A 16064-nucleotide genomic window follows, 5' to 3' on the forward strand; every position below is an offset into this window, starting at 1 on the left:
CCTTTGAAGGAAAAACGAGATATTGACATACAACTATACTGCATGGAATGAGAAAGAGGGGAGAAAAATAGAAGATCTACCAGCTTAGGAGACTATATAAAAGATAATCTGTAATGTTTTACCAGTATTAGTCACAAATTCTTTTTATAAACCGTCTACGGGATGAAGAAAATCAATACGATTGGTTGTGATAAATCTCATTAAAAAAACACTCCTTTTACTTCTAAGTATGTAACCGGTAACCATTTTGACCAATAATCGTCATCTGTTTGGTTCCATAAGTTTTTTAGAATATTCCTTGATGTGAAGTCGAAGTAGAACACTGCTTTCTGACTTCCCTGTCCTATTTGTCCAACAACAACTCAATCAGGCTTATGTCGAGCGACTGTAACGGCAAAATCATTGCTTTCAGTACATTCTTCATTCTTCATGCCTGGGATCGTTGTGACGCTAGAAGATTTATTTTCTGCCGATTAGACGCTGGCCAGTACATACCTTTAATATTTTTTCATAGCTTTCAAAATCCTTCCAATTTTTACTAGGAATCCAGTCGCTCTTCCTCCAAAATATTCTCAAAACATCACCGAGCCTTCACCGTGTTTTACAGTCGGAATTACACATGAAACTAACATCCTCCTACTCTTCATGAGTCTGATTTTTATGTTCTGTAGCCCATTGCAACTTCTCCAAGCAGATCCTTAGATTCATTGATCTCAGCTACTATCTCTGGACCCGTGAGTCGTCGATCAAGTTTACTGATCAATACAATATGTATATCTTGAGCTTTTGTGGCAAAGCTCCTGGTGGATGTAAATTTGTTCACGTCTACGGTACCTGGAGATATTTTTAATTCGGCGGCAATGGTACGATAACTTTTGCCTAGACTATGAAGACTTGCGATTAATGCACAACCTTCAGCCTATAGTTCCTTGGTTTTACTTATTTTAAAATTTACAAGTGTGAATTTGCAAGAAAAAAATTCGTATATGAATTTTACAAACAGATGTCTTAGTCCAAAAAAGTATAAATCACAGCACATTATTGCATCTCACTGGGACGGAACTTCAATCATAAACCCGCAAGAAATAATGTAAATAAATCAGCCGGTACTTGCAAGTTTCAACTTGTCGCACTCATCGACAATTTTTATTATTTTAAACATAATTTATATGATAATATCATTTGAGATTAGGATCTAAGTGTACTCCTAAATGTTTTATAATTGTTGTATCATATATTTCAATCTCATTTTAAGGAAAGTTATTAGTTTAAGTTGAAATGTTTTGGAACCGTTGGTGATATTCATACTGAACACACTGTTTATACTACCACTACATTTACATTCAATTTCGATAACCAAGTTGTCGTCTGCACATTTATGATATATAGTATACCATCCGTATCTAAATAACCAAGTTGTGGTATTCAAAGAGAAGGTAGTGATTCAGCAAGTGATTATTTGATAAGGAGAAATAAAAACTTACTTTTTTCAAACTTTTGTCTACTGTTTTGAGTGGAGCGTTCTACTCACAACACATTTTGAGTAAATTAGCAAATCCCACAACAAGATTTGACGACAAAGGTCCGACATATAGGATAGCCTTATGGGTTTTACGAAAGAGCTATAAACAAAAAACTATAGTCTATCTATTCAGTGTGATTTTGCATGACTAATATAGGCACGTAATTTTTGGGCCTGCTTCTAGGGCCGGATTAAGCTAGGGGCTTGGGGGGGCTATAGCCCCGGGCCCCAGGTCCAAGAGGGCCCCATCATTTGGAAATCATTCTGTATTTTTTGATGTATTGATACCACAAATCTAACGTATTGATATTATTTTGTGAATTTTTCTGGGTTTTCGAATTCCTTAAGGGGGCCTCGTCATTATTTTAGCCCCGGGCCTTATAAATCTTAATCCGGCCCTGCCTGCTTCGAATAAACGGGAAAGATTGATTAACTGTATTATTGTACCATATGTTTATAAAATTGTTGAATTCGAATAAATGTTGCCTACTACTTTCAATTGTCTTGTACAAAAATATGAATTCAAAATTAAAATATTTTGTTTTTAAATACCTGAGATTATTTCAGAAACAGGTTCCGAAGTGGGATTGACAAACGTGAGATTCTGCAAATGCAGATCGGTTTACTATAGATAGTAAACTAACTTTTAAACATAACCATACATCTCTTCGTCGATAATTTGTATAAATATTAATCAACTCAATTCAAAATTTTGAAAGCTCATTCATGTAAGTAAATATTTACTTGTGATCGGCATAATTCGGCTTACCCGAAGTATCCAAAGCGATGACATTGGTAGTGTTCCTATCGAACTAGTAACTAAAACGACTTTTCAATAAATTCTTGAAGAAACATAACAGGATAATATTTAATAACAACAAAGGATTCCGCAAAATAACTGAGGTTAGAAAATCATTCGTAAAACTAGGCATATGTGGGTAGGTCATGACCATCTTGAAAAGAAAGATCAATGTCGGTAACGCTTGCTCTCTTCTAGCCACTGTTGTCACGTTTAAAAGGAGAATATCCTTAGATTTCAGTTCTTATAAACGAAAATACTATTTGACATTATTTAATGGGATATTTTTTATCACAGTTATTTCTAATTAAATATAAATGAATATTTTTCTAGCGTGAAAGCTGCAGCTTAATCGTTGATTGTCTCTATAATGAAATATTCTTTTCAAGTTCACGTACCAGTTAACTTCATATCAGTATCGATTGAAGTCTTCCTATCTTCTCAATCCTGCTCAAAAACATAGCGCTTACGCTCATAATTGCTTTTACTCTGTTTATTTCCGACAGATCTGTGCTACACCGATTTTAACTGGTTGAAACGAAAAGTTTATATTTGGCGGCGTTTTTGTCTTGTGATTGAAGTTCGTAGTAGCGAATTTCGTTCTCTTCTCAATGTTTGAGTCTTACAATGACAAAAAGTCGTAAGAATGTTATTAAATGAAGTTTTGCATGCGTAATTATTTAAAATAGGCATAGTACTGAAGATTTTACAATAAAAATGCTAAAAATTCTCTGAGGTTAGGTTTTAATGTTGTTGTTTGGAATGAGTGTCATATTTGTAATGTCCAGGAGTTAACATATACAAAATGGAAAAAAACGAAAGTACCTAACGCTGGTATATTTTCATTACAGGAACTAAGCAACATATCATCTTGGATGAGCTTTCTCCAGATGCAGATAAAATCTACGATCTGCTGGACGAAATTAGATCCGATTTTGAAGTCGACAATGATGAGGATGACAATATTTTTGAACCTCCAGCAGTTGTTTATGAAAACTCTGACGGAGAAGAATCTGAAGAAAGTAGCATCGATGAAAAGCAAGGTCCGTCGAATATCAGTAAATCAGATTTGAAATGGATTAAAATTCAATTTGGGTGAAAAGACTTGCCAAAAAATTTCACAAATGACAATGTAGCCGAAGGTTTGAGTCCTTGAGGTTACTACAACAAATATTTAAATGACATTTTTTCGAAGTTGGAGCAGTACTGACATCTAGATATCATTTACAGCAAACTGGAGGAGAGATAAAACCAAAAATTACTCTAGAAGAGATCAAACAATTTTTTGGCACGCATGCTGTCATGTGGTGCTTTAAATTTCCTAGAACTCATCATTACTGGAGCATTAAGTATCAGCTACCAATTATTGCCGATGTAATGAATCGGGACAGATTCTATAAACTTCGTAGAAATTTTCATGTAGTAGATAACCTACGAAGATGTCAAAAAACTGAACCACCTGTGGAAAATTCAACCAATGATTTATCGAGTCAGAAACACATGTAAAGATATTGTCAATTGGGGGGAACTTTCTCAATTGATGAGCAAATGATTCCATTTTTAGGACCCGGCAGTTTGTAAAGAATAAACCAAAACCCTTAAAAACGTTCTAACAACGTCAGATACTAGATTTTGAGATTTATCAACGACCCTTGACACCACTGGAAAACAAAGAACTTGGTTTATGATCATCAGTCGTCTTGCGTTTAGTAAAAACTTTACCACAGTTTTTTTTTGACAGATAATTTTCAACATTAGCTTCGCTTGATAAATTATTGGATTTGAAAGTATACAAAAAAATATATGCTACAAAATGGAAAGATAATAAATTCGTTATTATGGTTTCTACGGCCTTTGGAATAACTCCTGAACAAAATGTGAGGCGGAGGGATGAAAATACGAAGAAACATGTTGAAATATCTTGTCCGAATGTAGTTAAAAATTATAATGAGAAAATGGGCGGTGTGGATATTTGTGTACAAATTACTGAATGTGAAACTTTTTTTTAAACCAGAAAATGGACATTTTAAACAATCCTTCATTTATTTGATATATGCATAGAAATTATTGCGTAATGAATAAATTCAAGTCCAAAGATATCATGGATTTTTTGATATTCCGTTTAAGTTTAGGAGAGTTTTTAGTGTGTGGCATAAAAAAAGGGAAAGAGAAAGTGAAGACACTGATGTAGGAGAAGAAGATGCGAGACTCAGTTCTAAGAAAGCTGTGAAAACAAACGATTGATGGCTTCAATCATTGGCCAGTTAATGAGAACCAAAAAAACCCAAACATGTGTCGTCTCGAAACTTGTCAATGTCGATCATGAATAAAGTATATCAAGTCTAAGGTTTATATGTGTTTAAACAAAGATCAAAACTGTTTTGTTAAACTTCACTGTAAATAATTATTTTATCTAAAATATATTAGTTAAGTACAAAATGTGAGTTTAATCACAGTTGTGCTGGTAGTATGTTGACTCCTATATTACACAATTGTAATAGTTCCTAAAATTCCTTCCCGAAATTGTCATTTCAAAAATATGAAAAAAAAAATGCTAGTAATAATAATTCTTGATGGAATATATAGAAAAATTGAGTTTCAGGAGCGTAAGGGCTATATATTACTTTATCAAAATTCACCCTCACTAATAGAAACCTTACAGTTGGTATGAAAAAAGGTTCGAAATATGATGCTATCTGAGAATCCCCAAGATCCTGTGGACTCCACATACCAGTAATGAAGAGGTACTTAGACAGACATATAGATCGACAGTTCATCAAACATCATAAAAACCAGAAAGGGCAGTTATTTCCGGTATGTAATGCAAGATGAATGAATGAAGTAAAATGTTTCCCAAAATAAATGAAAAGAAAACAAAAATAATGAGGCTAGATAAACGTATTATAGGAGGTAAACAGAAAATAAAAATTGGAAATTTTGATTTTGAGGAAGTAGATACATTCAAGTACTTAGGAACAACCTTAAGTAGTGACGGAAATAAAGAGGCAGAAGTCAAAGAAAAAATAACAGCAGCTAACAGGGCATATTACGCTAACAAAAAACTACTGCAAAACAAAATACTAGGAAAAAGTACAAAAATGAGAATATATAAAACAGTTATTAGACCGGTCATGATGTAGGCTGCAGAAACTATGACTATGACAAAAAAGTAAGAAGAAGACTTAAGAATAAAATATTAAGAACAATATTAGGACCAGTAAAACTAACAGAAAATGAGTACCGAAGAAGAATGAACCATGAAATAGCACAAGAAATTAAAGAGGACATAGTAAGAAAAATTAAACAACAAAGAGCAAGATGGCTGGGACATGTATGGAGAGCAGGAGAGGAAACAGTAGCGTACTCAATATTAGATTGGACCCCTGGAAGTGCTAGAAGAAGAGGAAGACCAAGGTCTACATGGTGGCAAGAGGTAAAAGACGACCTTAAGAGAATTGGGATGTGGAACTGGCAAGAAAAAACGAAAGATAAACGAGCTTGGCAGGATATGTGCCACAAGATATAAACAGAAGAGAATGGGGACTGATCTACCCCGAAACAAAGAAAAAAAAAAGAGATCTAGAAAGCTCGTAAGAGCGGCGTTACCCCATCTGGGGTGTTTAGCCACCATATATATAATGCAAGATACCTACCAAATGTCATATCTCTCATCTGATTATTCAGGGAAAGGTTGAGTGCAGAAGATGGATAGGTCTTAAAAAGCTATCGTAGCAACGAAATATAAGAAAATAGACAACTATTCCGACTAGCGACAGATAGAGACCAATTCAACCTAATTCTCGTGGAGATAGCCCACGCTTGAAGATGGGCGCGGCACTAAAATAGAAGAATATTCATGAATGTTTTGTTTTCTTATCGACTTACTCCGTGGAAACTGTATCGATATGCAAATATAGGATGAAATATTTCATTACGTCTCTTTTTTTTACTTCCACTTCATTCTATATAAGTAAGTACATTCAATCTACTTCTATTTAATTTTGTTTTTTCGAATTAACTGTGATAACCTTTTTCTTTCCAATATATTGGAGCAACTTATTCTATATTATGGAAATTGTTGAGATTTTAAGATTCTGAAACAACCGTTTCAGCCATCTATTTCTTTATCCATTTTGCTTTTATATTTCTATAAAATTTCTCGTAATATTTTTCTCTCTTGTTTAAACCGACAAATTCTTTGGGGTAAGTCGATTAAAAATTCTTATTCTCATTATGCTGCTCTTGGGATTATCAACATTAACAACAACCTTTGTCAAATTTCTTTTCTCATCTTAATAGAAAATATTTTGATTCAAACTCATACCTTGCTTATTATTATATATACAATAAATAAATTCCTAATCAATCTTCTCATACTGTATGATTTGTTATGTATATAATTTGTACATTATGGTAATAAAATATTATGTAGATGAAGTTTGTTATAAAAATGATTTTGTTATTATAAAAGACAGTCCATTACGATAAAGGATATAATTTATTTTGGTAAGACAGTTTCTAAAGACATAAAGGTGAGTTTTTCTACAAGGAATTTCTAAGGTCATAGATAGTTATTAATTCATAAAACTTTTAATTTTTCTGTGTTTAAGTAAGTTTTAAAAATTTTTATAAATGGCGGTAGCTACGTCGTCTGCACTAATACTTGAGTGCTCGCCACTTAAGTCTCTTATTTTCAAACAAATCAGTAACATTTCAGTACAAGGAAGGAGATTTTAATTTTTACCTCAAAAATTTAAACTGAGATTTGGATAGTTTGTTGTTGCAAGAAAGAAATAAGCGATAGTTTCAATTACTATCATTTTTATGTTCACAAGATAGGCGGATCACCCAATATACTAAAAATAAGTAATACAAATTTACGCTGATTTTTGTCTTGTAATTTTAATTATTACAAAATTACCTTTTAACTTTTGGGTGTCATAGGTTATGGCCGTGCGTCAACTCGTGATTTCAATACCCTTCATAAAATTTTAACATCTGTTACAATGTGCCAGCTCGTGATATTGTTTGTCGTGAAGATTAGACAACTCCTGACGGAAGATTATGCAGCTAGGGATTCTAATCATGAAATGAGTTCAACATCATTAATTACCAGCAATTTGTTTCTTTATTAACATAAAATCTACTACTAATGCAATTTTTAACTTGTCACAAACACCCACAACACGGTATCTGTTTGAAGAATGACGAACGGAGCAACGAATTTATTATTTTAATTGGACAAAAGGTGTTGGCAATATCGAGGATAGAATTTTATATGGGCGTGCGTCAACTCGCGATTTTAATACCCGCTCTAGAATTTTAACAATGTGCCAACTCGTGATCGTGGTTGTCGTGAAGATTAGACAACTCCTGCCGGAAGATTATGCAGCTAGGGATTCTTATTACGAAGTGAGTCCATCCTAACCTAACTTCCTTCCATTGGTATAGCACTTTAGAACCTTCTACTCAGCAGCACCAAAAAATTTTGACACTTTTTATAATACTGTTTATAGAGAGATAGAATTTTTACTGATTGCAATTGTGCAAATTTTAAAAATTTATTTCCCTATTGTATATTTGTAGTCCTACCTAGGTTTTAGGTTTTATTTTTTTATTTTCCGACTTTACAAAATGGATTAGGTAATAAATTTCTCAATCACGAGTATTATGTACTCGAACAACCTTTTCGTTTACCTGAACTATCCCCGATTGGAGTTGGCGTATACTTATCCTAACGTTTTAAAAATCGTCACCCTCTCCATCTAAATCGTTCTGTACTTAATTTAATAATCTCTAATGATTTATTTCAAACGTTTTTTTCACAGCAACGAACCGTGAAATATGAAAACATTAATTGGTAATAAATACTAGCATACCACGTATTTTGGTACAGTCTGGCAACATCTGTATGACGTTACACACTTGAAATTCAAACTAGAAGGTCAAGTATGATACAACTAATAACTGGAGTTCAGTACAATCTCATTTTAAATTCGCTCATATAAACGATTACGTTGGTATTGTTTGAAGTTTATATATTGTTGCTACATTCATGGAAAATCTTCGCTAATTATTTATCAAACGTTTATAGCAGTCTGCCAATATCTATTTCAAACTCGAAAATAATACGATTCCGGAACTGGAAGGTGACTATAAAATTTAAATAAATAATAAGCGAAGATTTGGAACTTTGAAAATGTGAGTACAAGTGTTTTCTAGTTGATACATTGTCAAATCTTTCATTTATCAGAAAATGTAATTAATTTGTTTTTAGACTTATGAGAAAATTACTGACAATATTTCAAACACAATAACATGATTTTTCAGTTACAACTGAATGAATATTCAAATAATATTAAATGAATTATATATTTTTAAAAACGTGACCGCATTACAGGCGATTATAGGAAGAGCTTGAAATTTCAATGTACTTCAATCCAACAAACAAAACTTTGAAACATTATAATTAATGTACATTAGAATTAATTGATCTTATTTATCATTATTCTAGGATTAGGGCTTTCCTAATATTTATTTTTAGAAACCGTCCACAACAATAATCATTATCAATTAATTATTTCATTCAACTTAGGTTTACCGTTCTTATCTCTGTTGTAATACCGATAAGCATTTGTAAATGATAACCTTTTATTTTAGACTTATCATTAAACATGTCATCAGGAATCAAATTATTAGTTGAAGCCAAGCCACTATTTACAAGTTATTGTAGGCGAAGGGCAGTAGGATTGTTCCATAAAAAAATGTCGTCATTAAAGACTGAAGGTAAATCGTTTATTCAATTATTATATATACAGTATAATTCACTTTATGAAATTGAAATTAATCTGTAAACAAATCTCGCTATCTTTGTTATTTTTCGTTGAAAATACCAAATGGTTATGAGAGAAATGAAATAATTTCCCGTACAGAACCCTCCTGTGGTATCAGCTACAAAGCATTGGAAAAGAAGATAGATAGGAGCAAAACCAATTATTAGGACAAAATACAGAGGCTGAAAAAGGCAAAGACCCTCCTTGGAAACTATAACCAGAGAAGATCTGTTGAATGTATCAACTTAAATAAGAAAAATCTACGAATGATAACCAGAGTCCTATCGGGGCATTGTTGCCCATACATAGCAGATAATGTGGCGTGCAGATTTTATTGCACAGAGGATGAAACCTCTATCCAAGTTCTTCCGAAGTGTGAAACACTACAGAATTCCAGAGCACTACACCTGGGAACACCTCTGATAGCTACAGCCATCCCATATTCCGGTTTTTTATAGAATGGGTGGGATTAACAGATCAGTTGTAAATACTGGGTTCCCTAAAATCGTAGCAATGTATTTGATACCCCATTAGATACATACATACCATTGACTGGTTTAATTACAATTTGTCCTCGACATAAAATAGATTCTCGCCTTTCAGCATTATCATCATTATCAGATTCTTTCCTCGGATTCCCATATGGAATTAAAAAAATACGTTGATACTCAACATATCAATATTAGTCATCAAATATGATCAATTTATTCGACTATAGCGCCAGATCAAACGATTCCCGTATTAGTTAACAGTTTCACTTTTGCTGCAAATCAATGTTTGCCTAATATTTCATATTTGTGACATTTATTAATCATTTAATAAGTAGTGATAATAAAAAATTTCATCAGCTTTTTACTCAGTAGACAACATAAGTAACTAAGTTTGTGCTAATGAAAAATTTTTCATACCAGTTTATTTCTATTTTTCTATTTATTTTAGTACCCAACATTTTAAAACGCATTCTAGCTGATAAATATATTTTTTCCTTATCTGAATAATGATTGGTAATAGGAAACTATTGAGAATCAAATAAAGGATAAGCTCAAGAGATAAATATCTTCCCGTATATACTAGTCAAACTAACAGACTCTGTAACACAAAGCAATGAACATAATGTTATCCAACCAATCCTTTACCTGATGTACCTAGCCGATCGACCCTCATAGCACCATATATGACACTCCTATGATAAAATTTCCCAGTGATCCAACCCTGGCCTTCAACATCCTACAAGCTACCCTGAACAAACTACAGTGCTGGCTGAAAACATGAGATAGCAAAGTCCTACAAAGAGAAATATGTCCACTGATAAAGATTAACAATAATAAACTTCCACAAGCATACTAACTAGGTAAGCACTTGGATAAACGTCTATCCTGAAGGATACATAGATTTACAAAGCGTAAGCAACTAAGCATCAAACTAGATCAAATATATAAGCTTATTGCCCAAAAATCGTAACAAAATTTTGTTATATAAAACCTCCTTCAAATCCATATGGACATATGATATAACTATGGGGTACCGCCATCCTTTAAAGGTTCCAAATCAAAGTACTACATGCAATTGTCGACACACCGTATTATGTCCGTAATGAGGTATTTCATCATGACATCCTCCTGGGATCCGTCAAAGAAGTAATCGTGCGAGATTATTGAAAACGTATCAGCTCATCCCAATGTGGTAGCCAATCAGTTGAATGTGCGCGACAATAGTGAACTACGAAGGTTCGACTTCGATCTGAACTATGATCACACACATCAGCTTAGATATTGATTAAGATATATAGAAACGAGAGAAAAACTCCAGAATACGATTTAGATTGAGATTAATTTGAAAGGGGTTACTCAGTAGAATAATTTTGCACATCCATTCATTCATATCAAGCTTATTGCTATAAATTTACAAATCAGCTTTCTAAGAACTTCACAACCTAAGACTTTACTGAATAAAGAAGCACAATTTAAGAAAATTCCTAAATTGTCACCCTGTTATATGATACTGCAGGTTCCTATCCTCCATATTTTCATGAATTTGCATTGAAATTAATTCTTGTGAACGCAGGTATTAAATCACCGCGCATTGCGTGACACGATTCTACATTAGACACGCTCTAAAATTCAGACTTGTTAGTTTCTGAATACAATGTTTACACTACACCGACACTCACAATTACACTGAACTAAAACAATTTACCTTCAGTTTCTGAAGACGATAACTTTGTTATCGAAACGTACGTCAGACAGTGTAATTGTGAATGTTGGTGTAGTTGTGATGTAAACAGTGTATTCCGTACTTAGTTGTCAGTTTCTATATTTAACGTTATGATAAATAATTATTTTAATCTTTAAATGGTTCATGGAGAGGAAGAATCAGGACTTGTATATCTCACAACCCAGATTCCTCCATAGTTTCATACTTATTATAATTATCATAGGTATTTGGTCTATTCTTAGTACCATTATTTTGATGCCTGCAGGATCTTTAGAAAAATGATAAGTAATCACATTATCTGGTGAGTCTAAACAATGCTATGCAGCAAGGGAAAAACTTTAAAGATTGGTTTTTAAGATGTTATCTCATCTGACCAAAAACTAGTTTTGATAGAGCCTCTAGGTCTGATTATACTTTCAAGTAGAAGACATACAACAATGGTAACAATTCCTGTGAAAAAAAAATGAAGAAAACGCGTAAAAAATGATTATACAGTCACTCTTTAAATTTATCTATTTTGGATGACAGTTAAATAGTTATTTGTATGCCAAGGACTGAAAGTGCTACTTTGTTGGAGGTGTCTGAACACCAGACGAGTCCACCAAAGTAGTATTTCAGTCGCGGCGTAAACAACATTTTTTAGACGACGCATAAGATCCAAAACTGAGGAAAGAAAATAAATAATAGAGAATTATAAACATTTTATTTATTGAATAATATAATGTACTTAATGATATTTGCAATGTCAACATTAATTGATTAATTATTTGCAAAAAATAATGTTGATTGTATCTCAAGAACAATTATTAATATTTATTGGATTGGATGCAGATGAAATATGTATATTTCTACTAGATGTTGATGGAATCTCTGTAGATGTGTTTGTGATTTCGATATAATTTGTTGATTGATTCGTATTTGTGGTGGAAGAAAGTAGTACCGAAAGTGTTTTGCAGTACGGAACGTTCACTACGTAGAACAGCAACTTTCGGTATGTAAATGAATACAAAACGAACAACTTTCTTAGGGCGTCGTCTAAAAAATATATTTGAATAACTGTGTGCTACATTTTTTATTAACCCAGATATGCCTGAATTTTTTTTTTGTTTTTATTTTGGTCTTTCTTATTGTAAGTAGTTGTTTTTATGTCTCTGAAACATAATCATTTGGAAATTTTCGATTCCCATCTGTAGTTTTTTCAAAAATGACTGTCCTTTTAGAAGGACTGTAGGCACTTGAATACTATAATTTTATTTTCTATAAAAGTAAAATTTTATTTAAAACAAAGTAACATAAATTTATTCAAAAAATGTATAGAAAAAAAATAAAGTTTGATTAGATTTCTTTCACATGGTAAGGCATCACACTTCTCACACTTGGTGGAGACTTTTTTGTGGCACATGCGACACCTGGTTTGCTTCCCTTGTGTCACAATTAAGTGATTAATACGATCATATCTCATCTCACAGTTATGTGATTGTGACAACTTCGATCTCTTCGCAAATTTTCGTTGGTTTCCTTCTAAAATGGTCATGACTATTCTCCTTCGAAATCCTAGATGATCCAGTTTTCCATTTTGTTCCCTGTGAAGTTGCCATGCATTTTGAACCGCAAGATCTAACATGTGAAATATAAGAGGAATGTACCACTTCTTTCCTCTCAAACCTATTCTGTAGAGACTTATATTTTGATCTGCCCTGTCAACGCCTCCCATATATTTGTTATAAGTAAATATATTTTGAGGTTGGTCTACCTTAATTTTCTTTTTTTCTTTGAGATAATAACGACTAACTGAATGAGTAGGGTGAACAGGCAAGGCATTGGATGCTAAAGTGACAACGTTATTGTCATGCCATTTAACAACTACAGTGTTTTCTTCGTTAGTTTTGTATTCAATAAAACCTCTACTTTTTTTCTTGAACTGGGATTTATTTGCCAGTGGACATTTTGACGTGCGATTTTCTCTTATGGTTCCTGTTATCTTCAAATTTCTTCTAGTCATTTCACTCAGAAGTGGTATAGTCGTAAAGAAATTGTCGCAAAAAATGTGATAGGGAAAGCTTTGAATAGAATTGATTATGTCGGTATATTGCAGAATCACAGATGGTCCTAAACCCAGTTCCTTATAATAGGGCTTTATTTCTGATTTGGCACCTTGGTACGGCTCTACCCAAATAACATACCCTTTGCTGGTACAACCTGTCCATAATTTGTACCCATAACGTATGGGTTTACCACGTATGAATTGCTTACAGCCATGGCGACCATAATAAGGCACCATGGCTTCATCCACACTGTGATTTTCATTTACTGGTGCATACTGTTGGAATAAACTGTTCATTTTATTTATCAATAATCGTACTTTGGCAAATCTGTCTGTCTTGTCTAAATTCGTGTTATCACAGCAATGTAAATTACTGAAAATATACTCAAAACGATCTCTAGATAACGAATTTATAACAAGCTGATTTTGCGTGTCAGCAGAATTTTCCCAATACATTCTACGTCTGGGTAATTTTTGATAACCAGACAGTAGTAGGATGGCGAAAAAATTTTCCATTTCTTCTTTTGTTATGTTACCAACCCTATTTTTGCTTGTAGCGTACATATTAGAATAGTAGACAAATAAATCTATAACTTCGTTACCCCAAAATAACGAAAACAATTCAATAACCGAATTTTCATTTTGAACAATTTGTGGTTTTGGAACTTCTATATTATTAGGTGTTAAGTCTTGGTTTCTCCAAGCATAATTTTTCTTCACATATATATGTTGGGAGTTTTTCAGAAGACGTTTTACATCCGACAATGGCAGATTTTCTTCATTATCATCACTACCTGAATTGCTTGGTAAAGAAATATTAACATCTTCTTCAACATTAGGTTCAAAAATTTCTGCCTCGGCTAGAAGTTGCGATCCAGGCAAATTGTTAATATCTAAATGATCTTCATCGCCTGAATCTTCATCAGTAACTTCCTCGCAAGAATTTTTGGGCGGCATAATTGTAAGCGATATTTCGTCATCAACTTCATTGTGATTATCTTCTTCAATGATTTGCAATAGTTCATTCAGAGTGAGACCCCTGTAAAAGAATATCGGTTTGCCTACTGTCCTTCTAGAAGTACACATGATTTTTCTGATACTGATTGATTAAAAACGGTTCTTTTTATAAGCAAGCTGCATCAGCTAAAACCGGATACATACATTTACATGCATGTTCAACGAAAACTAAAAATAGAATAAAACAAAGTCCTCAAAAACTTACCCAACTAAGCGGAAAGGTAAAGGTTCGTCCATCACAAATTGTTTTACCACGTGTTCAATAAAACAATAAACTTCCACTGATTTTCTAAAAGAAATTTCAAGAATAATGTTTGGGGTGACATTTGGTCAAGCGACATCTAGATTCAAATAACTGTATCTCAAAAAATTTAACAAAGATTCCTGTAATATTCAGTGTCCTTTTGGTAGGACAGTAGGCAAATCTGAGTTAATATTGAATTTTCCTTCAAAATACTCGTTTTTGTTTTAGAAAAGCCAAAAATTACCCCATTGGAAGAATCTCGCCGATTTATGATAGATTGTTTCAAAGCAGTCGGCTGTAATCAAAATCACGCCGAAATAATATCGGCAAATTTATTAGAAGCAGATTATAGAGGACACTATAGCCATGGAATGAATAGATTGGGTACGTAAGAATTTGTATGTATTGGTTTCAAATACGAGTATAAAGAGTTTTTCCAGATTAAAATAATAAATCAAATTGAGATATTTGTAAAATACAAAATAATTATTAGCCCTTGTGCAGCGCACTGGCCACTTCTCGCTTATTCTGGCCTCGATGCAATAGGGTGATCCCTAGAGCAGCTTCATCTCTTGTTGTTTCGATTTTCAAGTAGAATTCTTGTTTGTTGTTACCGGAAAAAAGGTATCCGTTGCAGTTAGATGGCTAACTGAAAGAGGTGGGTAGAGAGAGAGATATTTTGGGCGGGGTAGGATTCATTGGATTGGCCCTGATAAATAAGTTTCTTCTCTGAAGGGCCGAGCTGTAGTTCTTGTTTGGGGCTGCATTGATTCATGCCGAAAAAAAGAAAAAAGAAATGACCAAACAGGGTTTGAAGAGAAAAGAAAAAGCTCCAGCCTAAAAAACGGCACGGTTGTTGGTTTTTTGTGGTTTTTGTTTTAAATTTTTTAATTTTCTTGTAGATAACCTGTTATAAGGGTCGGAGACCTCTAATTAGCCCTATTGAAAGCAAGCATAAAAAGGGTGGTTACCGAACATAAATATTATTGGAGGCCTGAGTCGATTTTTTTGCTCACGAGTGTATATTCACCATTATTTTCTCCAATCTTATGTTAATTAATTATTAGAGCAAATTAATTTATGCCAAGAGTTCATTACAAAATAATTTAAATAGATTCTCAATTATTTAGATATTTGAAAAATTCCATACTTATTAATTTTTTAAATGGACTTGATTTGCCTTTTATATTTCAGAAATGTATATTAATGATGTTAGGGGTGGTTTAACCCTTCCAAACGCTGTACCAACTATTGAAAAAGAAACAGTAGCAACTGCTGTTGTTAATGGAAATAACGGATTTGGAGCAGTGGTAGGACAATATTGTATGGATGTAGCAATAGAGAAAGCCGCAAAAGCAGGTATCGGTCTGGTTGTCTGCCATCGTAAGTAC

The 16064-nt window shown here is 33.2% G+C and overlaps 2 protein-coding genes across 4 annotated transcripts in view; one reads left to right on the plus strand and one right to left on the minus strand.

The window, feature by feature from the left end:
• LOC130442164 (probable beta-hexosaminidase fdl) overlaps positions 1–2425 on the minus strand; it is a 156553-nt gene extending 154128 nt beyond the window's left edge. Inside the window, exon 1 of the mRNA XM_056776251.1 lies at positions 2292–2425. Within this exon, the coding sequence (XP_056632229.1) occupies positions 2292–2315 (24 nt within the window). The 5' untranslated portion in view covers positions 2316–2425. The remainder of the gene's footprint in view (positions 1–2291) is intronic.
• LOC130442167 (uncharacterized oxidoreductase YjmC-like) overlaps positions 1–16064 on the plus strand; it is a 50976-nt gene that overhangs the window by 23881 nt on the left and 11031 nt on the right. Inside the window, exons 2-5 of one of the 3 annotated variants that reach the window (XM_056776255.1) lie at positions 8218–8522; positions 8982–9107; positions 14902–15057; positions 15868–16056. In XM_056776255.1, coding sequence (XP_056632233.1) covers positions 8996–9107; positions 14902–15057; positions 15868–16056 — 457 coding nt within the window. In that variant the 5' untranslated portion in view covers positions 8218–8522; positions 8982–8995. Of the gene's footprint in view, positions 1–8217; positions 8523–8981; positions 9108–14901; positions 15058–15867; positions 16057–16064 lie in introns of those variants that run through there. The other 2 variants (XM_056776258.1, XM_056776257.1) reach the window with 2 other exon arrangements.

Source organism: Diorhabda sublineata, chromosome 3 (genome assembly GCF_026230105.1).
Source record: "Diorhabda sublineata isolate icDioSubl1.1 chromosome 3, icDioSubl1.1, whole genome shotgun sequence".
NCBI classification, from domain to species: domain Eukaryota; kingdom Metazoa; phylum Arthropoda; class Insecta; order Coleoptera; family Chrysomelidae; genus Diorhabda; species Diorhabda sublineata.